The following is a 24093-nucleotide window of genomic DNA, read 5'->3' on the forward strand; positions in this document are numbered from 1 at the left end:
GAAATTGCAAATATTCATTTATTTAGTCCATGATGACAGATGGGAAAACACTTTTACTAAAGTATAATTTTTATGGATACAAAGTTTGTTAGCCCCGAACCTTTTTAGTCCAAGTAGGCAGTGTGTCAGTATTTAAAATAGGTACTTTTAAATTCAGTCTCCATCAGGATGTTGCAACACTGTTTTTGACTCGCTGCTGCTTCCCTTTTCATCTTCTGCTTCATCTTCATCCTCATCTTCGCTCGAGCTGTCTGACTCTGATTCAATAGAATCATCATCATCATCATCATCCGGTGTGCTAAATAAGAAAAAAGAAATGTTATTTAAATTAACTACACCTATTAAAAACTAAGAATGTGTGTTTTTGAAGAACAGCTGGTATTTTTAGGATAAAACTTCTAAACTCCCCAAGGGGAAATTTAAGCAACACCAGCAACAGTAGGTTATAGGTTTTGGCATTTTAGCTGATTGCAATTAAAAGGACTTCATCAGTAGTAATCATTAATCTACCAACATATGGTTTATTATTGTCATATAACATATACATTGGATTCTTAATGCTTACCATTGACGTCTGTTTAGATTCCGACATTCTACTCCCGAGTTAACATCAAATGGGTCTATTAAAAAAAAGACAGCAGCGATTAGCATTCTTCTAAGAAAACAGATGCAACTCCAATATATATCCCCCTTATTACCAAACTCCTCCTCCTCCGGTTTAGTTGAGAGAAACTCCTTTTCAACTGAGAGCAGCTCTTCCTCTGACCGGCATGCAGCATATTGCTCCAATAAAACCTTATTGAGCTCCAAGAACACGGTACCCCACTTGAACTTCTTTAACAGAAGCACAGCCAGTTCCTCAAAACCTGAAAAAGCACCAGAAGTTGTTGAGTTAACAGTATTTTTAAAAAGCAGTTAGAAAGCCAAAATGCAATTCCTAAAATACAACTGAGCACTTACCTACAATGCAGAATGTAGCAGCAAAAGCCTCCACACACGATAACTTGCAAGGTTTACCGTAGTTGACAGGGTTTGCAGCTACAAGGTATGGTAGTAACCTCGGGTGCGAGCCGACCATCTTATTAAAAGGAGTTTCCTCCAGTTTGGCCCAGGAGCAATCGATCACTGCTAACCCATTCTGAGCTATAATCTCCCTGTGTAAAAAGGGGTCTTTGTTAAGCACAAATTACATCAACCAACTAGAGATCCACGGAATCAGAAAAACCTAACTTGTTTTTTTTTCTAAGAAAGAATCTTTGTAAGCACACACTGATCACCTTGCATGACTTAACACACCTGTCTGCTGGTGTCACATACTTTGTCCCCATTGGGCTCAGTATGACTCCATTAAATCTTTGATTGAGGCGAAGGTTGCGTACAAAGCCTTTGCGAGCTAGCTTTCTGCCAGTACACCGTTTTGGATCACAGTGACCCAACTCCCACATCGCAAGTGGACATGGAAACTTAACCTGTGGGGCCTCTGCCCCTTCCTCAAGGTGAAGACTTGCTGAGGGGGCAGACAGAGAACAGAGCACTTGTGTAAGAACCAAGAACAAGCACGATTTCAACCACAAAACATATAAAAATGTGTCTTTTTGTAGTAAACAAGCAAAATATATAACACAAAACAAGTGAAACATGTCTTCTCAACCAGCCAGTGATTACCTTCAAAAGCTGTGTGCATTTCCTCTGTAAAGGCCTCTAAAGATTTCCCCTTCATCCTATGCCGTTTATCTTTGCCTTTGTTGTCAGAGCGCACGAATTTGGCCTGTTTCTTTCGTCCCATGTTGGAACCGGTGGATAACTACTAGTGATCTGCTGTCAGATTGCTTTGTGCATTACAGCTAACAAACATTAGCCGAGTAGCTAATCCGTTGGCCTGACACTAGCACGTGAAACAGAAGGTTTTGCCATTTTATCAACGCTCACACTATTCACTCTAACGATACACCTTAGTTAGTTAAACCTTAGTTAGCGTCGTTTTAAAGACAACTACTAAAACATTAAGAATTAGTTGAAACTAATTTGTATCTTGGAAAGCGCGTCACACGTCGTGGAGTAAATCGCGCATGCTCATATCTGATCTGGGTCATGTGGCGTGTCACGTGACGCACAGCTACGAAAACAAGAAGTAGCTAGTAGCCAGACACGGATGTAACAACTTCAACTTTAAAACAAATAGTCATGCACTGCCTTTTTAATTACACACTACATTTAATACGTTTATTATTATGCTTTTGTATGTTCAGTAAGTATTTATCTATCTAGTTGTACGTATTTTGTTTCATAAAATTCATCTCGTTCAGGTGAATCTGTTTCTCTACAGTAAACTATGGATTATGCGGTAAAATGAAGATTGTGGAGGAGCCAAACACATTTGGGTTTGTTAATATATTTAATGTATGTACATTCATATATTATATCAGTAATTTTGGCTTGACACCAGGTCTTTGCTGACATTTTTTAATTTAGGTTGAACAATCCCTTTTTGGCTCAGGGAAGCAGACTTCAGCCTAAAGTATCCGCATCTCCTGTGTCTGGTAGAATTCAATTCTATGTGTTTAATTGTCCTATAACAATTATAAATCAGTAGGTGAACACTGATTTTCGATCTTATTTTCCTTAAGGCCCTGCACATCTTCATCGACTGGCTGGAAAGTGTTTCAGTCTCATAGAGTCAACGTGAGTATATTGCAAGTTTTCCATCTCTATTCCTTCCTGCTGTAGATACTAATTTTGCAAAAGTCTATAAATTAAATATGTCCTGGTTCATTTTGCAGATATAAATATGAATTCTGTCCATTTCACAACATCACCCAGCATGAGCAGTCTTTCAGGTGGAATGCTTACAGCGGGATACTGGGGTAAGTTGCTTATTGCGTTCTTATTTACAGTGTTTCACCCTCAAACTGTTGGCATGTGCCAACAGTTTGAGGGTTCCTGTGATGCCTACAGGATCTGGCAGGAGTGGGAAATTGCAAACAACACATTCACTGGCATGTGGATGAGAGAAGGAGATAACTGTGGAACCAAAAACAGAGAAACCAAGGTTGGTGTGCAGAAGTTTTCATTTGAGTTTCAATTAATATGCATATCCAATCAAATAAAATGTGTAAAAAGTGAATGAATCACAAGTATCTATCAAAAAAAAGTCCAAATCATTGCACTGAGTAAACTGTGGTTTAAAATAGCGATGTCACTTGTTTTTTATGTTTGGTAGGTGATTCTTATCTGCAGTAATAGCAGCAGGCTTGTACAAGTCTCAGAGCCCAGTACTTGTTTGTACTCTTTAACCTTTGAGACCCCACTTGTTTGCCATCCTCATTCACTTTTAGGTAAGACAGGGGAACAGTGTTACAATGAGAGTCAACACAAAATATAAGTTTAGTTGCCCATTATGTTTTTTTGCTCTGTTTAAGTGTATCCAGCCCTGACTGAGACGCTCCAAAAGGAATGGGATGAAGCTGAACAGGCTCGATATGAGGGTATTATTACTGATCAAGTAAGTTATTAGTAGACATTAGAATGGATATTATTCAGCTATTTACAAAGGGCTTTCCATTAATCACTGGTGTATGTTTTTTTCAGGGTTATAATAATCTGCTTAAAGATATCTTTGAAGATGCAGGTTTCTTGAAAAGCCAAAGAGTGAAAGTCAACATGCCAGAGGCCGCAGCCAATTCAGAAAAACCCAACTCTTTAGATAAATGTGCAAAGGCATGTATATTCATCTAGAAATCTAAATAGTTAGTGTAAATAATAGACGGTTAATAAATATTTTTTTGTTTTTGTACAGGACTTTCAAAAACAGAGACAAGAGATTGAAAGACTACGTGCACTTCTTACTCAACACAACATTCCATTTGATTCAAGTAAGAAACAAGTTAGTCATTTTTAGTTGTACAGTGTTCAGCTGCAGAAACATACTAACTAAACTGTTCCATGCTCAATGTCATAGGTGAAGCAAATGGCACAGAAAGTGCAACAGTTAAAGATCAACACCTACGAGGAGACAATGGCCTCATCAACATGCTGTGAAAATAACCTGGAGCAAGTCAAAATGTAATCTTTACAAAATAACACGTGTCAAAAACCAGGAATCTCTAATATCTGGTGCTGTTCATATGTGTGTCTTCATACAGGGACAAGCAGGTGTTATGAATATTTTATGATTCCAGGAAGTGAAGTCAGGTCAGTATAATATTAGGTTCAGCGAGCTAGCGAGTGAGTTTACTTCCTGCGAGAAGACTCTTAATTAAGACTCTGGCTCTTCTCCCCAATTCAGTGAGCGTTATTGCTACTGCGGTAGTTGGTTGTATGAATACTATGAAACCCTCAAATAAAAATCACAATGTTTTGGATTCAGTTTTATCAGACTTTATCACAATATTTATCATGAATACACAGAGTGGATGACAAGCGTTTGAGTATATCCGGGCAAATATATTTGTTAGGACAAATAAACATTACTGAGGCTTAACTGAAACCATCACTATGTCTGTCTGCTCTCTGTTTTGTTTGTCAAGACCTTAATCTCTCTTCATCTGACCATACTGGTAAAACTGGAAACTTTGTTCTAAATTGAAAAACATCATTCTAGTAAATACATAATTACATTAAAAGGAGAAATGAGGCACCTGTTGTTTTGGTGAAACATTAACCTAGAATGATGATTTAAAAAAAGTTTAAGTCTCTTAAAACCAAGACAGGTCTGAAGCCAGAGATCCAGGCAGTCATTCAACTGAACAGATTTCAGATTTGCTGATGGTGAGGTGGTCTTGTAGGACTGTGGGGAAGAGGTCAGGAAAGCATCTGGATGACTTCTCTGGCTCTGTGCGCCCTCTGCTGGACAAGGCCGTCATCTGGCGCTTGTCCCATCTCTTCAACCAGAGCCAAGGCCTTCTGCACTGTTGTGTCTTTGGCGCCTCCACGGAGCCCCTCAAGATACTGCAACAGCACGGAAAACTTCTCATCTGGAACCTGAAAAACGACTATTATTAATTGACTGTGTTGCAGTTTTATTTATATATTTGGAAAACTTAAGGATTTGCCTTAGCATTTCATAAAGGTACTAAAACTATGCCGTGAAATATTTTTGGTGAAGATGAGAGGGTGTGTTTCTGAAAGAGGAAGAATCAGACCTGGTCGGAGTCAAACATGTGCTGCAGTAACCACGTCTGCCTCGTCTTCTGGAACTTCCACTGTTTTCGCTTTTCAGCCCAGCTGCAAAACACAAAAACCCCCCAACATGAGTGAACTTGAAAAAAAAAAGCAGATACTGCAGCAGGTGGGACACAACTAGCAGCAGTTCAGCAAGATGCTGACTCAGACATTTGTCACTTGAGCCAGCAAGGTTTTGTACACAACTAGTGCAGAATGCGAGAGGCCGGCGTGGCTCATACCAGGTGAGGTATTCTAAGGCCTGCTCGGATGCACTTGGTCCAGATGTTTCCGTTTTCTGTGGCGTCTCTCCTGCTTCTTTCAGCCGCCGCTTCTCTTCCTTTTTCAGGATTTTCTTCATCTTCCTCTCTAGGACCCGTTTCTCCTCAGGACTCAACTCCTCCTCCGCCTCCAGCGCCTCTGCTTTAGCGAGTGGATCTGCAATCTGCCACACCAGACAAACAAAAGGCTTTTGAGTTATCTGCACCAACAGAGCTTCTGTATTCACAGAAAACTATTAAACATCCAGAAAGTACCCAATCACACAAACATTCAATAACAGCAGTTTTTGATCCTTTCCTGACTTTTGATTACAAGTTTCTTCTGTCTGAAATAAAAGCTGGATTTTGAGAGACTATAAAAAACATACATGTCATTTTGCTGCACTAGGCTCTTAAAGCATAACTTAGTGCAGTGCTTGGGTTTAGATCACTTCCTGTTGCACTGCAGCTCATTGGGACGTTTCCTATGCGATCTAAGCATGAGGTCAACATACAAGCCTTCATTCACTGTGGTAAAGTTTACTGTGGTGCAAAAATAGACACCGAGATGCTCATGAATAACCAGCCTGTTAAAGATGTTTCCATCATACATACTGTATATTCTGCACCAGAAAATAACCTGCACTTATAAGTGATTCATCACTATATTAAACTTTTAAAAAAATTAAAAGCCTGTTCTGCAGCACAACTTACACGCTGCAATTAACTGAGGAGAAGCGAAACAGAGGACGCAGTGTGTTGCTCAGCATCGTTCAGCACCTCGCTGAAGAAAAAAAAAAAAACGAGGGAGGGGAGGAAAAGATTCAGATCACGTGGCCACAAAGTCATTCTGAAAGTATGCTGGTGGGGTGCTGCCACCAAAATACAGGAGCTCGAAGTGAGCGGCCGTTTCCATGCACCAAGCATCGCTTCGGACCTTTAATCGGCAGAGACGGACGCAGAGCAGCGAGAGGAGCGAGTAACGGTGGCGGAAATGGTGAGTGGAAGCGTGTGTTCACCGAGCGCGCAGTTCCTCAAAGTGTGGCCTCGCACTGAGGCCACAGCGAATGAATAGAGAGAGGAGCCCAAGGGTTGTGTGTGTAATACACTGACATTTGGTTGAGATTTGGAATTTTCAAACTCTCAGTTAATGCAGGAAGGAAATGAGCATGGAGATGTAATGTTTCTATTTAGATAATGACTTTTGCAGATACTTCACTAGATTTCTGTTCATCCTGGGAGGAAACCAGCAGTGGGCGACTTCGTCTGACGCCGTTATCTCTGCTGTTTTTCAGTCTAATCACAGCACTGCTGCACCGGCGCTCAACACTTCCACCATCCTTATCGTGGACGCCGCCACCGTGAACGCGTCCACTTCGGGAGCCGCCCCCACCCTTCCGCCTGAGATTGCGGCCAATGACATAACATCCAGAGCAAATTACTTCTACAGCTTTTTAGCGAGTCTGGGCTTCGTCGCGGGCTGTTTCCTGCTCTACAGCTTCATTCAGACCTACAGGGCTCAGCGGCGCCTGGCCTGGCTGGAATGTCTGCTCTGGGTCTTCTGTAGCTTCCAGCTGCTGCTGCTGCTCCTCTCTCTCCACATTGTGGCCTACAGGCCCAGCTACATGGAAACCACAGGTCTTGGCTGTGCTGTTCTCTCCTTCTTCATCAACATGGCTTCCCTGTGCGGCCTCCTGGTCTTAGTTCTTATGGCGTATGTCCTAACCTTTGACCCCCCGTCCCACGCCCTGCTGCGGAAGCCAAGGGTTTGTGGTCCTCTTGTGGTCCTGTCATCTTTTCTGACCTGTTTGCTGCTGGCGGGGCTCAGAGGAACAGGCCGCGGAGCCCAGCATGACCACATATGCATTATGGATCCGGTCCGCGTTTCATATGCAGCGACCAAGATGTGCCTGGTGTTTCTGGCTCCCTACAGCCTCCAAACGGGCCTGCTGATAGTCGGCTGTGCCCGGCAGTGGAAGTCTAAGGGGCGCTTTCTGTCAGGCTCCGAGGAGGGTCCCATGTTCCTGACGGTGACCGGGGCCATGTTTTGCTGCTTGCTCTTCTATAACGTGGTGCTGCTGAGAGGAGTGCAGGGACAGACCACGGGGGAGCGGAGCCCCATGGAGCGTGCGCTTCACACCGTGGCGGAGTTGGTCCTGTTCTCAGGGAGCAGCGTCAGCCTCCTGCTGGTGCTGGCCATCCGCAGGCCGTGTCGGGACAGTCTCGTCCAGGTGTTTCGGCAGCTGAGGGACTGCTGTCAGAGGCCGGGGCGCCCACAGCAGAACAGAAACATCATAGCCCCACACATCGAGATCGTAGACACACTGCAGGACATAGAGAAGGACTCTTCTGATGGATATTAAAGGCGTTTGAGATCTGATGTATTCACCAGAAAGGTATTCATTTCTAAATCTTAACATGCTTTTGCCATTTTAAGTGACTGTGTAGCTGTTTCGCATACATGTCCACACTTGATGAAAGTGAAAGTATTTTTTTTATAATTGTCTGTTTTGTAATTTGTTTATCTAAAAAAGCTATTTGCCTAAACATGTTTTGCACAGAGCACCTGAAAAAAACCTCAAATCCTAAAAATCCTCATAAGCAAAGGTATCAGAAAAATAATTATAAGATGGGATGTGTAAAAACATTGATCTAGATAAATATATATATTTTAGTGCATATAGATATTTACATTGAGTCGTCATTTGAAGAGGCTGTAAAATTAAAAGGTGTTGCTACAGAAGATTCTTACTGTAATTAGAATTGATCTCAAATAAGAAACAGTGAGCTTAGACTGTCCTATATTCTATTTGTTTTGTGTAAATATGTTGGTAGTCTGTTATTGCAAAATGTCCCCTGACTCCCATATTTATATATTTTTACATAAACAAACAACAAAACACCCACACAGGCCATTTTATTAGGTACACCTGTACTAAACCTATCATTCCTCAGTTTGCTATCAGGAAGGTGTTAATACTCAATGTTTACTCAATGTACTTGCATTTTTTTTTGGCTGCGTGCATAAATGACCACCACCCATTAAATCAGTGGGTACAGCTGTTCAGGTTGCCAGTGAGTGTAAATTGTATAGTTACAGTGTTAAAAGACGAACTTGTTTTTGCAATAAAACACAAAATACATATAATAAAACAAATGAAATAAAAAGTGTTGTCCTATAGTCAAAGAATTAAATGGAACCTATGATAAAAAGGAAACTGGGGTTGCACGTCTGGCTTAAAAAGACACAATTTCTCTTGTGCATGTGTGCGCCCACATGATGTGCTTGTGTTTGTCGCTGTGGTGGGTGGCGGTTCACTGTGAGCTCTCAGTCAAAGGACAGGGACCAGACGCACAACAGCCAGGAAGCCTCGGTAAGTTAAGCTATTGTCTGTGCGAGTGTTTGTTGCTGCCTGACTTACAATGTCTTGTAGCTTTAGCAAATTCTACATTATTTTATTTTTAAGCAAACTGCATAACTATTAGAATGTTTAAAGCTGATTTTTAGGAAATTTGGATTAAAGAAGTGGATCAATTTCAGGAAGCAAGAGAGAAGTCTTAACAAATACAAATCAAAAATTCATGGTTTACGGCTTAAATGCCTGTCCACCACTATCACAATTATGTATTCTCATAATAAACTATATGACAGAAAAAGAACCGGTCAACTAAAAGTGCACCGTGTATCTAATTATGCCTGTGTCATGTTTGTATGATCATAGATGCACTTTTTTTCCCATTTTTAATATATGTTTTTAATTTTGTGGCTGGACACTGCGTATAGATGGCAGTTCACACACTGTCACTGTATCTGATGGAGCTTGAGAAGATCTGCCTGGAAGAATGGGATAAACTACCCAAATGCAGGTGTGCAATACTTTGACCCTCAGAGACTATAGACAACTGACTGAAGTTATCGTTTTTAGTATGCACATATTTTGTCATTTTAAAATGTGCTCTACAGCACGAATACGCTCTAGAATAAAAAGGGTCCAAATACTGAGATCCAAGTATACGGTATTGTTCATTGACGTGAACTGAATTCCAGGCCAGGACGTCTTCAGCATTACGTCTGCAAGAAAAGCACCTGAAAACAAGGTGTTGACTTACTGAGCTTTCCCTTTCTGCCTAGAACAAACAGTGGGCACCGGCTCTTCTGTCTCTCCAGGACGACCACAGTGCGGCAAGAGGAAACAGATGGCACCTCGGACTCAACAGGGGCTAACGATCCTCAGAAAGCGAACATCTACGAAGACCTAATGCTTCGCCACCACAAACACTAGCTCCAGACAAGGGCTGCAATGGAATATGGACAACACAATGTACCCAGGTTACGGGGTAATGATGGAGTATAACTCCACGGTACACATTAATGGCACTCGTGTAGTGGTGTCTGCAGGTTATCTGCAGGCGGCTACAGAAAACCATCAGCAGTACATTGTTGGCCTCATCCTGTCCAGCCTCTACACCATATTCCTGTTCCCTGTTGGCCTGATTGGGAACATCCTAATCCTAGTAGTCAACCTGGATCACAGCGGCCACTTGACAGCCCCAGACCTGTACTTCGTTAACCTGGCTGTTGCCGATCTTGTGCTTGTGGCCGATTCAGTGATCGAGGTGTTAAACCTAAAGCAGGGGTACTACGACACGGCCGGCCTTTGCACGTTTATGAACCTCTTCCAGCAGGTCAACATGTACAGCAGCGTTTTCTTCCTCACCTGGATGGGCTTTGACCGGTACGTTTCGCTTACTGGAGTCATGGGTCGCAGCATGCCGCGGGCACGCCTCACCTGCTGCCTCGTCTGGGCGTCTTCGTCTTCGCTCACCCTGCTGCCTTTCGCGATAGCTCAGGTGCAACACGCTGGAGAAAGCCACTTCTGCTTTGCCAACGTGACACAGATCCTGTGGCTGGAGGTGATGCTGGGGTTCTTACTGCCTTTCTGCATCCTGGCCCTGTGCTATTGGAGAATAGCCAAGGTACTTCTGCACAGCCAGAGGGTGCAAGTCGGCGCCCAGCAGAGGCCTTGCAGGCAGAAAGCCCTGCGCATGATCTCAGCAGCAGTTCTGGTGTTCTTTTTCTGCTGGCTTCCGGAGAATGTGTTTGTCAGTATTCACCTTCTGAGGGCCAACACAGGCAGCAACACACTGTGGCAGGACTACCCCCTGACAGGACACGCTGTAAGGCTGGCTGCCTTTTCAAACAGCTGCCTGAACCCACTGATCTACAGCTTCCTCGGGGAGACCTTCCAGGTTAAAATGAGGGTTTTCCTCCAACAGAAGGGCAAAAGGACTAAACACAGGACATTCACAGGAAAGTCCAGCTATATACCAGCAGCAAACACATGTACACATGTAATATGTGACGGACCAAGTCAGTTCACAAGATTAAGCTCCAACAGCCTTCTACGAACTGTTTTACCAGACTCCAATACATCCAGTACGTAACACAGGAAATGTGACATATATTGCTGCTATGACCATGAAGACAGTCAATAAAAGTGGGACAATGTGGCAGAACATTGTATGATGTTAAATGTATTAACCAATAATTAACACAAAATAATGTACATTAAAATCCATCATACATACAAATGTAATTCTTGCAACAGCAACACAAATCAGCTGTCGGAGCCCAACTGGCTACTGAAAACATCATAAAACATTATAAGAAAATGTATTCTTACCTCATTTTGTTGCACTTTAGCTTTCACTTGTTCCTGTTTGTGCTTCTTGTCCTTTTTTTGTTTTTTATCATCTGTTGTCTCTGTCAAATCTGGCATTTGTACTGGTAGCTCCTGGATGAAATAAACAGTTTTGTTATTCTGGGAGTGGTCTCAGATTTATCTAAGACAGACCTGAGTACTAAGGATTGCGCAAATCACCTCTTTGTCCAGATTTTTCCTTTTCTTCTTCTTCTTTACTTCAGTGTCTGTTATTTCTTCTGCACATACCTCATTGATAAGTGAACTCATCTTCCTTTTGGAAGAATTTGTTTGCGACTTCACACATTTGTCTTTGGCCATAACACAGTGTATTCCTACAAACAAATCAATAACGTGCGTTAATAGTAGGCATTAACACAGGCAGTAAATAGGTATACACAATTGTTAGAGGACTATGTGTAAGAAACCACAATACGACACAACACAATATGAATACACAATACCACAGAAAAACAATATCGTTGTTATTTGAAATCATTGTGATTTTCCCACTATTAGTATTTAAACTTACTTATTCGGTGAGAAAACGTGCAGGAAGCCTAAACGAACACAAGCATGCGACCTTACCAGGAAGTGATATCGCCAGAACAAAGTGTGATTGGATGGATATATCTCTTGCTTTGTGATTGGTTAACGGGTATGAGAGATTCAGAGACCCTTAGTAAAAAGACGATCCGACAATGTTCATCTTGTGACTTCTACACGAATAATTTAAAATAATGTGAATTGAAAAATTAGTGATTAAAATTTCGTGGAAGAAAATTTCTATAGCAGCTAAACAAGTGGATCGTGATGTAAGATAAATCAAACAAATCTCCCTCTACACGTTAGCGGAACGGTCAAGCAGCGATCTTTCACAGCTGCAGCGGATGGTATTCCAGGTTACACACGCGTGGTTACATGACCTGACCGGAGAGCATTTGAAAAGAAAACTTATAGTGTCAGACAAAACTTGGTGTGGAATAAGATGATCAGTTGTTCGAGATGGCTACATCAGTAAGGCGAGTTTTAACCGGTTTGACACGAGCATCTTTGGGTGAAATGATAATAACCCATAAAGCTACCTCGGCCGTGAGGTGAGTACGAATCTGTGATGGGTCTTTATTAATTGCTTAAACCACGATGCTGTTATTCGTATAATGTATGTTTACATAATATTTTTTTATATAAGCCAAAAAAATTAAGTAATTTCCTGGCGGGGAATTGTGTGTTACTTAGTGATATGGACAGTAATATATGCACACATCAATTCAACTCTTTACCTTGTTTTTAAATAAGATTTAAAGCACCTAATTTGTGTCATGATTCAACCATGGCATTATCGCCTACTTCTGTCACAACACTGATAAATTAAAATACTGAGTCCACATTTAGAATATGAACCGTGTCGTGATAAACTGTTAGATCTCAATTCATCTTTTTGTCAGTAGATGGCATTGCGTGCGGTCCCTAGCTTTGAGCTGTCTGCGATCAGCCAAGTCGAAGCCCACAGAGGATGAAGTGAACAAGCCCATCAAGTTTTCAACCAGTAAAGCCAGTCACAGGACCTGGAAAGTTGACAACTCCATGGGAAGCCACTTCCAGCAGCCCTATTGGAAAGTTCTTTCCATCAGCTTGTTTGCAGCTGCCTTTATTCTGTGGTGTGCGCTGAGAGAGAATACAGACATTGATAAACAGCTGGATACTGACCTGTTTGAGCATTTACCAGCCTTGCGTCCACAAGAGGATGAAGATGAAATCCAAAAGAAATCGGAATAATTTAAGTACATGTATTTCAGGATGTTAATTGTGAGTGAAGCCGTCCATGGCTTGGACTTGGAGTAAAATTTTCCAGACATTACCTTTTGAAAGTGTTTAAAAAAAAATTAAAAGTTTAAACATTTGTCTCCTTGAAGTGTTAGCTTTTTAATACTTATATCTAATATATCTATATCTAATTTCAAACCGTACCAACACGTTATCAACCTGATTAGAGGATTTTTGTTGAGTTAAGGTTTCATCAAATGCTGAACTTTTGGTTTTTATTCAACATTTACCAAGAGTACTGAAGGAGCCAGAGAAACACTTCTAGGCCAATAACTTGAGGTAGTGGAGAGTTTATTTACAGCACAAGAAACGCTATTACATGCAGAGGTACAGATTCTAAAATACACTTGCAAACCTGAGAAGGTCAGTGGAATATGCTTAAGCATTTACAGGTATGAATCTCTACTGTGAAGACTGACAAGAATGTGAGGCAAGGGGAGAAAAAAAAAAGTACAAAAACATGCCTGGACCTACAAATGACAAATTCAATTTTACACATGCTGGTAATAGTTTTAGATTTACAAAGCAAAACCCTCAATAACCCCACCCCCACCCCACTAAAAACTTAAAATCCACTCATTTATGCACGCTCCCCCCTAATCCGCCTGGCCAGCTGAATGTCCTTGGGCATGATGGTGACCCTCTTTGCATGGATAGCACACAGGTTGGTATCCTCAAACAGGCCAACCAAGTATGCCTCACTGGCTTCCTACATGGAGGACAACACAAGTTAAATCCAAGTTCAAGAACAATGAAGGCAAAAAACCCAAACACAAATTTACAGTCACCTGCAGAGCTCCAATAGCTGCACTCTGGAAACGCAGATCTGTCTTGAAATCCTGAGCGATTTCCCTGACAAGGCGCTGGAAGGGCAGCTTCCTGATGAGCAGCTCTGTGGACTTCTGATACCTACGGATCTCACGCAGAGCAACAGTACCAGGCCTGTAGAGAGTTTCACATTACAATCCACATGTTAGCACATCAGCAAATGTTGAACAACATCTAGTGAGTTTTTCTACATCTAGAGCCATACAATTCCCACACAATGATACACTGAACTAAGTAAATTCAGTAGCCACTAAGTTTGCTGCAGCCGCATGCTCGAGTAATGTCCCCCAACAACGGAGAATCCAGCTCATGTATAAACACGTGTACCTGTATCTATGCGGCTTCTTCACGCCGCCGGTGGATGGCGCGCTTTTCCTGGCAGCCTTGGTGGCCAGCTGCTTCCTGGGCGCCTTTCCTCCGGTGGACTTACGAGCGGTCTGCTTGGTACGAGCCATACTTCACCTGCAGGTCCTAAAAACAAAGAGGCCGGGTTAAACAACCCCACGGTTCCACGTCTAGGCTGAAAATAAGGCTCTGGCGTTAATCGCCGCTTCAAAAGGCAAAAAAAAACGCATTTTCACAACAGCCGCTGTGCGACGAACAACATATTTAAAAGTCACAACCCATTTATATTATGTCAATCATTAGCTAGTTTATAACCTAGAATTTAACTAACGTAAGCAACAAATTCACTGACGGCATGTCGGGGCACAACAGCCGGAGAAACTCCGACGATACACAAATGGTTGATAAGGCATGATGCACAAGCTGCGCCACCATTAACCTCCAGGAGAGACACACGTTTCTGTGCTGTCGTTACCAAGTGAATTTAAAGCTAGTATGGACAGTTGCAAAATGGCGCCAGCTACCAGAGGTTGACGCCAACATTAAGACGCCAGCAAAAATATAGCATTGGTGTATCATGAAAAGTACAGCAAACACTCAAGTTTAATTATGACGTTTTAAACCTATGTTAGTTGGCGAATAAAGTTTTAACATAGCACCTTAACGTAGCTAACAGCTAGCGAGGTTGCTATGGCGCGCACCGATTTGTCGTCAATTGACCTGTCGAAAAAACCAAGTAAAAACGTGCTTTAGCGTTTCTCAACGGCCTGAATAGAACAGGAACCTTAAGACAAGACCATCGTCGCTAAAAATAAAAAGCAACGGGACAGCAAATTAATAAACCGGTCGAAAGTACCTTTGTTTGTTTATCTGTGAATCCACGTCTTTTCCTCGCGTGCACGTCGGGTATGTTCGATACTAAGCTTGGGAGGTGGTATTTATAGTCTAAAAGAGGCAGCCCCTGTAAGTCCCGCCCCTAAGCATACAGGATTAGTCCAGAGTAAAGTACTGACGGAATATGATTGGCTCCGCAACAAGGAGGCTTATTACGTCTGCATTTGAAACAAAATGACTCAAAATGTGTTTATTGTATCACCAACTTTTATCCACCCATTTCTAAGATCAATATGAACAACTTTATTCTATTTTCGCACTCTAATATTGTTATGCTTATCACTCAATAGACATAAACAATGCTGACCTACTGAACATCACTGAGTAAATCAGTGGCTTCATGTGCTCGAAAGAAGAATCGTATATTTTAACGTATAATTAATATATGTTTGCTAAAACTGAAAATTAGGTCTTAAAAATAACATTAGCAATAGAAAGCGAGGTGGCCTTTATATTTGTTTTACCCCAAATTACTTGAATAAACTTTGTTTAATTCTGCTTGGTACAAACACAGAATCAGCATGCAACATTTTACTTAACAATGCACGACTGGCGCAATCTGTGCGCCTAAACAAGCGGAACTAGAATGACAGGGGAAACGTCATTGACCGGACCTATTCCAAAGTAGCACCAATGGCGAGTTTTTGAAAACATGATTATCTGGGAAACGTGAAAACAGAAGTGTACAAAAACTTGTTCGGCCGAACATGTCAGTTTCCTCGAGTCGTCGAGTACAAGAAAATTTAGCCTTGGGCCATAATCTGATTGAGCAGGCGACTTTCAGCTTCAGCATTTGCAGCACAGGAAGAGGAGCATGACCGATCGGGAGCTGCTGTTTATAGGTACATTGTGATTTAGCACCTTGATATATTTCGTCATAGCCTTTCTGCGCGTATGCGGTTTATTACATGTCAGTAACAACATGTGGGTGTACGTCGTGGACGTTTTAATCAAGATAAATCCCCCCTTTTGCTTTATTTCTTCATCCGAAAATTAAATACGTTGATTGTTATATTACAAAGTTCATGTCAATGCATTATGTTCAAAAATTTGCCAAGCAAAGTGTTATGTGTGTTTATTTCACAGATATTGAATCCAACAGTTTGTCTACAGCTGAAGGCCGAGCTGAGAAGCCCCTCTGGAATCGCAGCGACAACAAATTTAAATTCAATTTTTTCCCAAACGACTGTCCAGCACTTCAGGGGGAAACATCTGGACTAGACAAAACTGAGCTAATAACAAGTCAGATATCATTTACCAAACAAGGTTCTGGTTTTGCCTTCAACTTCCAGATCCCTTCTGTAACCCCTGTAGAAGACATGGAGACAACAGAAACACTAGATTCCTCTTCTTTAAGCAGCCAACAGTGTGTCAAGGAAAATTTTAACTCTATCCCTGAAATGTCTAAAGCAAAGAAGAAAAAAAAGAAATCTGGAAAAAAGAAGGACTCTGACAATGCAGAACCCAAACAGAATCCAGCTGAGGAAAGCAATGGAAGTGGCAACACAGAGTTGGTCAGTGTGAAATATTTTCTTTAAACTCCTCATGATTAGTGCTTTCTGATTATTTGATTTGTCATTTGAGTGTAACGGTTTATTTAAGAGTGCGGAAGAGCAGCTGAACAGAGAGCTAGACTGGTGCATTGAGCAGCTGGAGATGGGAATGAGGTCCCAGAAGGCTACGCCAAAACAGAGTATGATGTTTATTTTACACTTGGCTCAAAGGTTTCTCAAGGAAATATGTTAAAGGTCCAGATTCAGTTTAAAAATAAAAGCTGAAATTATATTTGGGTTTGAATGAGACAATAAATGCAGCTACATGTGCCATCTTGAATTTGCGTTCTTTACAGAGGAGGATGCTTCCCGTGCCCTTAGGACTCTACGTAGCTCCAAAGCTCCTCTGCCCAAAAAGAGGCAAGTGATGAGAGCCATGGCCGGAGACTATAGGAAAAAAATGGAAGAAGAGAAGAGCAAGCAATTCAAACTCATTCAAAGTGGTGAGAAAATATGGCAGTATAGTAATTTGAACTGCATTACTGTCATTAAGTGATCAAATCATAGATGGTCGATGTGTTCCTCTGTGCCCAACAGAAATGGCATCAGCTTTGGTAAAGGATGCCTCAGATTCTCCAAAGAAGTCTGTTTTCCATCGGAAAGCTGAAGTCCAAACCCAGACCACAGCCAGAAATGTGAACCAGCAGCAGAGAGAAGCCGAGGTCACAGACCAGACTCAGCGTACTCAGGAGGAGACGTCAACTTTTGTCTTTACTCCATCGAAGGAGGTGTTTCACTTTAACTTTTTCTGAATTTTATGTGTGTGAGATATGTGCCTAACATTTTGTGTGAATAGAAACAATAAAGGTCATGGAGATGAACCATGTAAGGCTCGACTGCTTTCCCAGTGTTTCAAAATAAATCTTTTTTATATACTTCTTTGAATTGCCTTTCTTTCATCTCAGACTGTGTGTAAATCAGTGTTTCCGTTGTATATCAAACAGGAAAGAGCAGGGCGTGTTTCAACACGAGCACATGTGAGTGTGACACACAAAACAAAAAAGTTTGCGCCGCCGACTAAACGAGCGAGTTGTTTGTAAGTTTTAAACAAGTGACATCCCCTGAAGTATTACATATAACTTTGTGTAGTTTGTCGTCTGGTGTGTGCGTTTTCGTTCATTGTGAGGAACGTGGGTTTCTATCGGGGTTACGGGATGACGCTGAACTAGATAACTCGTTAGCTAAAAACAAAGTGAGTTAGCCAGTAAACTGAAGAGGGTAAAATATCGACCAGTTAGAACATAAGACTTCGGACTGGTTGTATGTTTATTGATACGCGCAACTCGCATCAATTACTAACCTACTGAGCAAACTTACATTTGTGAATCCCGATCTTCGTAGCGTTGAACACTGATTGTTGGTGTGTGGACGCCGAGAATGTCCGAACTGAGCGATGAGGCCAGTGAGTCTGAGCAGCTGGGCGCCAGCCTCTCCATGTGGCTGGGCGAGTCCCTGGTGCGACCCGAGGAGCTGGACGTTCCCCTGGACCTGCACACCGCTTGCTCCATCGGACAGTACGACGTGGTGGCAGAGTACATCAAGAAGTGGGTGTTTAAGCGCCGATGGTTCCTCCACACGCCTGTCCTTTACCCACAAGTCATGTATTTATGTTTTCTGTTGCTTTTAGACGTGCGGTGAACCTGGATGGTAAGAACATCGGAGGATGGACCCCGCTGATGTACGCGTCCTACATTGGTCATGACAACATTGCAAATCTCCTCTTGGAGGCTGGTGTGAGTGTAAACGCCACCACTGCCAAAGGACTGACCCCACTGATGCTGGCAGCGAGCTGCGGCAATGAAAGTATCGCTTACTTCCTGCTTCAGGTACAAAAAGCTTCTGTATGATCAGTGGTTTTAATTAAACCTTTTACTCACGATATCAAGCGTGTTCTGTTTTTGTGAACACAAAAGCAAGGAGCAGAGCTGGAGCTGAAGGATTCTCGAGGCTGGACCGCTCTGTTCCACTGCACCAGCACAGGCCACCAGCAGATGGTAAAGTTTCTGCTGGATAACAACGCTGATGCCAATGTCAAGTGAGTGTTTTCATCCATCTCCAACTATTGCATCACTTGTTTCAGAATGTGACATTTCATTCTATCTATAGAGAACCAGGATCTGGTTTTACTCCGCTAATGGAAGCTGCTGCTTCTGGACATGAGATCATAGTTCAGTACCTGCTCGATCACGTGAGTAGATCGCTGTCTGAAGGCGTGCTTCTACACCACTAATAGGAGTTGACATGATGTGAAGGAAACCTGAGATGTCTTACGATCCTGAAAAACTATTTGATGTGAATCACTTCTAGAAGGTTAAAGTAGATGTCCGGAATGCGAAAGGAGAGTCTGCCCGTGCCCTAGCAATGACGTATGGCTATACCAAGATCGTCAGCTTTATTGACTCACGTTCTCAAAGGATCAAATCAGGTTTGAGTTTCTTAAGGCTTTTTGAACAGTAGTTTATGTTCTTGGCTGATTTTGATGTGTAAATACACTCTGCCAGGACACGTTGAAGACCTGAGCTCCTCGGAGGAGTCGGACAGTGCTTCCCCAAGGATAAGGCCAGGTCGAAAAGCTAAGGGCATCAGCATCCATGATGGACCTCAGGCCATCGCCAAGTTCCGAGTAGGAGGCACCAGCAAACTGTGTGGTAGTGTCACACGAAATATCCAGTCTTATATCTGGCATTTGATCGTGTAGCTGGGTGTTAACGACACAAAGAGATTATACAAAAATATCAGTCTGTACTTAATATGATTCGAAAACTGAAAAGAGGTGATCCTAGGTGAGATAGCAGGATGTTGTTTCCATACAGAGCCTACCGTTGTGACACCAGGCTACCAAAGGTTTGAACAGAGTGAGAGCATCTGCTACCGTGACGTGACTTCACCCATCAATGAGTTGGATGGCCAAAGCAACAGCAGCAGGGGTGAAGAGCCAACAAATCATGTCATAGCTCACTCAGTTAAGCTTTTGCCAGCCCATTAATATTTTCTTCCCACCGCGACAGATGACAGTCCGTTGTTTGACAATGACATGCTCACAATGAGGAGCAGCAGTAGCAGCAGCGAAGGCCTGCTTCCTGTCATGGGCCTCAACTGGGAAGGCTCTATTGAGAGCAATGAGGTAACACACCAGCACACAAACAGCACCTTTCTAGAGACAAACATACATATGTAGGCATGTGGAGTCAGATTTATTTACCTTTGTCTACCAGGACTCTGATCAGGGCAAAAAGAGCAGCTCCCGCAGATTCAATAAAGGCCATCACTCGAAAGGAAAGAGCCGCCATGGAAGCAACGATGCAGGCAGCACAGGAAACTCTGGGATTCACTCACATGTTGTTCCTCCACCCTCCTATACTGGTCCAAAGGCACGTCTGCGTTTGGAGCCTTATTTGGTTGAGCTAATGAGTAATCTAAATATTGTGTGTCAGTGCTTTCGGGTCTTTAATTCTTGCTTCTTTAGGATCTGGCAGAGTTCTTGGAGCAAATAGGATTCTCTAAGTATCTTCCGTTGCTTGAAAAGCAAGACATTGACCTGCGGATATTTCTCACCCTGACTGAAAATGACCTAAAAGAAATTGGAATCACGTAAGAAAATTCAGTCCCCTTTAACTTAGGCCACAGAAAAACAATATTTTTTCCTCAGAGTGGCATTTTTGTGATCAGGTTGTTTGGACCCAAGCGTAAAATGACTTCAGCAATTGCGAGGTGGCACAGCAGCGCTTGTCCGCCCAGAGATGCTTTGGAACAAGCTTATGCCGACCAGCTTGAGGCTAAGATGCAAGAGATGGCCATTCAGCTGCACAAGGTAACTGTACAGCTGCAAGAACATACTTTCTGGCTTTTCTGAGAACCCATAATAACAACTCTGCCCGCTGTAGCGCTACGAGGAGGTGGAGAGCCTGCAGAGACAGGTGTCTCAGGAGAAGGAGCTCCGAGCTGTGATGGAGGGATGTCTGATGGAGGATAAGATGGCCTGGAGGAGAGTCCAGGCTGAGCTGGTGGAGAACCACCGACTGGCCCAGGACATGAACGCCACACTGGCCAAGGCCCGAGCCTGCCACACTGAACTACTCTCCTGTCTCAGCACTGATGGGAATGACCGTTCTTATAGTTGTTTGGAGGATAACACAAAAGATAACACTGGTCTCAAAGGTGAGATACTTGTTCATTGTCTGTTCACACACCTTCAAATTTTGTGATTTATAAAAGAAATGGTGTAATTTCTCTAGCTGGGGAGTGCCTGACACGCTCTAGTGTCGAAGCTGTAATGAAGAAGTTGGAATCCTATGAAGAAGAAATGGGTAAGATAGCAATAGACGATTTAGTGTTAGTGGAGTCCAATGGAGATACTGATGTCTGGTTGTTTGATTATAACAGGAGGAACTCTGCAGACTGTGCTTCAGAGTCTGAGACGCCTGAGTGCTCCCGAAAAAGTCACCGATAGCTGGGAACGACCTTAGCCGTTACAGGTGAAGGCTTGATTACATGGACACCACAGGTACAGCTGTTTTGAAAGCGGACGTAGTAACGTAATGCATTGGCTTTTTTGTATCCTAAAGGTCTTATTCCAGTAATAACTGACGGAGGGTGATCTAACCACCCTGAACAATCTCACTGAAATGGGAGACGGACGGCCAAAGCCAAGGCCAGCCCTTGTGGACCACGGCAACCATCTGGAACTGGCTGAGGGACCAGAGCTCGCCAGATGTGGACATGGTCAAGGCCAACCACAGTGGCTGCAGGGAAACTACAAGCAGGCAGAAAGGGAACCTGACCCTCACGCTTGTGCTGGTGCTGGTGTAGACTGGACTCCTGTAGTTGGGCTGTAAAGAAGAAGAGGGTCCTGACCGTGCATTAGTGGCTAGTCAGAACGACTATGACTCTCTTCTATGTGAAATGGAGCTAAATGAGTAGGATTTACATATTGGTAGCATCAGTTCAAATTTCTGCAGAACGATACTTTGTGTTTTATATTTGAAAATACTGTCCTGCTGAATGTATAAAGAAGACCAAACAAGTCTGTGAAAGCTGTCAACCATTTTATGTAGTTCAGTATTAGATTCTAGAAGAGGCACATTATTAGAGCAAAGATTTTTCAAATGAGCTGAATATAGTGATAAGGGCTAGTTATGTAATGAATTATTATTATTATTATTATTATACTTTGTGTCGCTTCATTAAAATGATTTGTGGCATCTTGATATCCTCAAATCTTAAACGTTTGACATCCTTGGTACTTAACATTTATTATAATGTATCTTTTCTTTTTTTCCCCACTAGGCAATATTTATGACAAACTAATGAATAGTTCATCACTTTCACTGCAGGACTTAAATGCAATTCAATACAAGGCCACAGTCTTTTCCGATCTAATCAGGGGCTCCAATTAGTTCTACACTATTCGTGTGGTCAGTCTTGAATCTAACAGTGCTGTGTGCAGGCAGCCCGAGCCCAAGGGCCACGACTCTCCCTCCTGATTGTTGGAATGTCCCCCATCTAGTGTGCCCAAGGCCTTGGCAGTAAATCAATGCAGCTTGCTGCTCATTAACCACCTTGGCACAATAAGGATGTTGGCTGAGATCGTCTCTAGCAGCTGAACCAGTTAAAGTGTTTCCTGCATGAAGGTCATTAAGATGTTTTGTGTTGCTTTGTGGGATTACATCTTTTACTTTTTATGCATTCTGATTTTTCTGTTTGCAGCATAAACATCCACATTGACTTTTTAATGTCACTAAAAGGTTGAGCCTTCAGAAATAAGGTCAAGGAGCAGAGGACCATCATCTGTAGTAATGCTCTAGTGCTTATTTACACACTTGATCCGTGGCAGTGGGAAAACAAACTCATGTGACACCCACAAACAGTGTCCAGACTGTAAATGTGCCCAAATAAACAATCGGTGTTGAGCGTTGACTCTGTGCTGATAAAATATTTGGCATCTCCCAGTGATTTACTCATCTAATGAAAATGTGCCAGTTGAACTGACAAATAAATTGTGAAATCATCCAAGCAGTTGCCACGGGGCGACACACTAATGGATGCAACAGCAAACATTTCAACTAAGACAAAGCTGGTCTGTAGATGTGTATCTGGACAGACTTCAGCTGTTGACTGAGTCTAGGTGCGGGACCAGATGCTACAGATGCTGGCAGGCTTAGTGTGGTTGGGGAAAAGCAACAAATACAGTTCCCTACTCTCACTAAGGCAATGTACCAGCACAGCTGCTACTTGAATATGTGGGAATATATAATTGCTCAGCACAGATTTGATCATATTAGCTGTGATTAAGGAAGAGATGTGTGTACATGTGAGTGACGTGAACCCTCCAGGAGGTATTTTACTGACTCGAGACAAAAGCTCTTTTCAGCATGTACTGCTTTAATGTCTTGCTTGAATAGAGAGCTAATTTTCATATAAATTAAATACATATCATCTACAGACCTTCGAGGTTCAAGCTTTCTGTACAAACGTTAACAATCCATTTAAGACGAGCAGTTCTATGTACATTAACTGCCTCTAGGGTTAAAAACCATGTAAAATGCGTCACATTCACAGAAATATTGTTAAATTCTTCAATGTTCTAGTGTAGCATGTTTAAATTTAACAATGGTTTGAAATCAAATTCAAATGCAAATATGAACTCGCATATGATTGTACTTGCTCTTGAATGTGTGTCCAGGACAGCACATACAGTAGAAGGCTCTTCTTTCAAACTAAGTCCACGGGACCTTTGAATGATGTCGGACCGGCCCGCGTGGTGGAGTAGAACCTCTCCTCTGTCTGTGGTGTGTGTGTGTGTGTGTGTGTGTGTGTGAGAGGGCTGCTTCCCGGCCCCTCAGAGGAGCAGCTGTGTTGATGCTGCTTGTGAAAAGCTCAGGTGTACTCACACTGGTGACCGCAGCCTGCCGGACAATGAGCGCTGCTCTTCAGCCAGTTCATTATGTGCTCCAGATGTCCACCATGGCTACAGCCCTGACACCACACAAACAGACCCTTCACCACATGGTGGCACACGGCACATATACTGGCACACTGATGGCACCTAGAGTGGAGACACAGGGCACACAAATAGGAAGATATATTACACAGATTCAAATTCTGGCCTTCGTTTTTCCTGTTCCCAGTTATTATGCTAAGCTACTGTTGCTAGTGCTAATATAATTAATTAGAATTTGCACATCTAGCGCAGCAAATATATTCTGAACAGCGTTTACACCTGTCACAGATCCAGCCCTTGTTGCTCATTGGCCGCTTGCAGTTGCTACAGTTAATGTGTAGTGTTGTGGATGCCTGGTTCAGGCAGGTGATGGCGCTGCATGTACTCAGCTTGATGACCTCATTGGACACATTCCACAGCTCGAATCGCTGCAGTAAGTCTATGTAGGACATGTACCAGTGCTCCTGAAATGGACACAACACATGATTTAAAATCTGTACTTATCACACACTAAAATGCAAATGCATGTTACTGCAAAGACTGCAGAGCAACGCAAGACACCACTGCGTCGTTCCTTCATCTGA

General features: G+C 42.6%; 9 protein-coding genes across 14 annotated transcripts in view; 5 read left to right on the forward strand and 4 right to left on the reverse strand.

Annotated features, from left to right (window-relative positions):
• On the reverse strand, positions 1 to 2097 carry tsr3 (TSR3 ribosome maturation factor). The gene is made up of 6 exons (XM_029134112.3): positions 1666 to 2097; positions 1297 to 1507; positions 961 to 1154; positions 699 to 866; positions 566 to 620; positions 1 to 298 (listed from the first exon to the last, which is right to left on the reverse strand). Exons 1-6 carry the CDS (start codon positions 1784 to 1786, stop codon positions 154 to 156), a joined length of 894 nt encoding a protein of 297 aa, XP_028989945.1. The 5' UTR covers positions 1787 to 2097; the 3' UTR covers positions 1 to 153.
• Positions 2092 to 4361, forward strand: gnptg (N-acetylglucosamine-1-phosphate transferase subunit gamma). Its single transcript, XM_029134111.3, has 11 exons — positions 2092 to 2248; positions 2327 to 2381; positions 2473 to 2540; positions 2628 to 2682; positions 2781 to 2864; positions 2956 to 3049; positions 3221 to 3335; positions 3420 to 3502; positions 3589 to 3717; positions 3797 to 3872; positions 3959 to 4361. Exons 1-11 carry the CDS (start codon positions 2185 to 2187, stop codon positions 4036 to 4038), a joined length of 903 nt encoding a protein of 300 aa, XP_028989944.1. The 5' UTR covers positions 2092 to 2184; the 3' UTR covers positions 4039 to 4361.
• The window catches only part of LOC114845737 (uncharacterized protein C7orf50 homolog), a 25328-nt gene continuing 5589 nt past the window's right edge, over positions 4355 to 24093 (reverse strand). Inside the window, exons 1-6 of one of the 2 annotated variants that reach the window (XM_029134120.3) lie at positions 11655 to 11764; positions 11303 to 11457; positions 11105 to 11215; positions 5403 to 5605; positions 5142 to 5223; positions 4355 to 4980 (exon numbers count right to left, since the gene is read on the reverse strand). In XM_029134120.3, the coding sequence (XP_028989953.1) occupies positions 4801 to 4980; positions 5142 to 5223; positions 5403 to 5605; positions 11105 to 11215; positions 11303 to 11443 (717 nt within the window). In that variant the 5' untranslated portion in view covers positions 11444 to 11457; positions 11655 to 11764 and the 3' untranslated portion in view covers positions 4355 to 4800. Of the gene's footprint in view, positions 4981 to 5141; positions 5224 to 5402; positions 5606 to 11104; positions 11216 to 11302; positions 11458 to 11654; positions 11765 to 24093 lie in introns of those variants that run through there. The other variant, XM_055504445.1, reaches the window with a different exon arrangement.
• On the forward strand, positions 6271 to 11110 carry LOC114845724 (G-protein coupled estrogen receptor 1-like). Of its 3 annotated transcripts, XM_029134096.2 has the most exons (4): positions 6271 to 6417; positions 6716 to 8794; positions 9205 to 9287; positions 9553 to 11110. In XM_029134096.2, the coding sequence occupies exon 4, from the start codon at positions 9729 to 9731 to the stop codon at positions 10863 to 10865; it is 1137 nt and encodes a 378-aa protein (XP_028989929.1). In that variant the 5' UTR covers positions 6271 to 6417; positions 6716 to 8794; positions 9205 to 9287; positions 9553 to 9728; the 3' UTR covers positions 10866 to 11110. The 3 variants fall into 3 exon arrangements, with proteins under 3 accessions (XP_028989929.1, XP_028989928.1, XP_028989932.1); XM_029134095.2 differs by having other exon boundaries at positions 6716 to 9287; XM_029134099.3 differs by having other exon boundaries at positions 6716 to 9287; positions 9553 to 9722.
• On the forward strand, positions 11995 to 13025 carry LOC121201828 (ubiquinol-cytochrome-c reductase complex assembly factor 4). Of its 2 annotated transcripts, none has more exons than XM_041068401.2 (2): positions 11995 to 12219; positions 12571 to 13025. In XM_041068401.2, the coding sequence occupies exons 1-2, from the start codon at positions 12128 to 12130 to the stop codon at positions 12899 to 12901; spliced, it is 423 nt and encodes a 140-aa protein (XP_040924335.1). In that variant the 5' UTR covers positions 11995 to 12127; the 3' UTR covers positions 12902 to 13025. The 2 variants fall into 2 exon arrangements, with proteins under 2 accessions (XP_040924335.1, XP_040924336.1); XM_041068402.2 differs by having other exon boundaries at positions 11999 to 12219; positions 12574 to 13025.
• Positions 13224 to 15133, reverse strand: h3f3d (H3 histone, family 3D). Its single transcript, XM_029134129.2, has 4 exons — positions 14979 to 15133; positions 14105 to 14248; positions 13738 to 13891; positions 13224 to 13658 (listed from the first exon to the last, which is right to left on the reverse strand). Exons 2-4 carry the CDS (start codon positions 14230 to 14232, stop codon positions 13530 to 13532), a joined length of 411 nt encoding a protein of 136 aa, XP_028989962.1. The 5' UTR covers positions 14233 to 14248; positions 14979 to 15133; the 3' UTR covers positions 13224 to 13529.
• Positions 15607 to 17444, forward strand: c19h8orf33 (chromosome 19 C8orf33 homolog). Its single transcript, XM_029134110.3, has 5 exons — positions 15607 to 15858; positions 16103 to 16530; positions 16619 to 16709; positions 16866 to 17012; positions 17107 to 17444. The coding sequence occupies exons 1-5, from the start codon at positions 15831 to 15833 to the stop codon at positions 17319 to 17321; spliced, it is 909 nt and encodes a 302-aa protein (XP_028989943.1). The 5' UTR covers positions 15607 to 15830; the 3' UTR covers positions 17322 to 17444.
• Positions 17540 to 21776, forward strand: anks3 (ankyrin repeat and sterile alpha motif domain containing 3). Its single transcript, XM_029134074.3, has 16 exons — positions 17540 to 17605; positions 17911 to 18113; positions 18197 to 18395; positions 18483 to 18604; positions 18676 to 18757; positions 18877 to 18994; positions 19071 to 19217; positions 19383 to 19496; positions 19578 to 19693; positions 19785 to 19940; positions 20036 to 20160; positions 20239 to 20380; positions 20454 to 20727; positions 20805 to 20876; positions 20953 to 21044; positions 21135 to 21776. Exons 2-15 carry the CDS (start codon positions 17947 to 17949, stop codon positions 21033 to 21035), a joined length of 1917 nt encoding a protein of 638 aa, XP_028989907.1. The 5' UTR covers positions 17540 to 17605; positions 17911 to 17946; the 3' UTR covers positions 21036 to 21044; positions 21135 to 21776.
• wdr24 (WD repeat domain 24) overlaps positions 22931 to 24093 on the reverse strand; it is a 5178-nt gene continuing 4015 nt past the window's right edge. For both annotated transcript variants that reach the window (XM_029134055.2, XM_029134056.3), the window contains exons 10-11: positions 23789 to 23973; positions 22931 to 23614 (exon numbers count right to left, since the gene is read on the reverse strand). In XM_029134055.2, the coding sequence (XP_028989888.1) occupies positions 23446 to 23614; positions 23789 to 23973 (354 nt within the window). In that variant the 3' untranslated portion in view covers positions 22931 to 23445. The remainder of the gene's footprint in view (positions 23615 to 23788; positions 23974 to 24093) is intronic.

The sequence above is a fragment of the Betta splendens genome, chromosome 19 (genome assembly GCF_900634795.4).
Source record: "Betta splendens chromosome 19, fBetSpl5.4, whole genome shotgun sequence".
NCBI classification, from domain to species: Eukaryota; Metazoa; Chordata; class Actinopteri; order Anabantiformes; family Osphronemidae; genus Betta; species Betta splendens.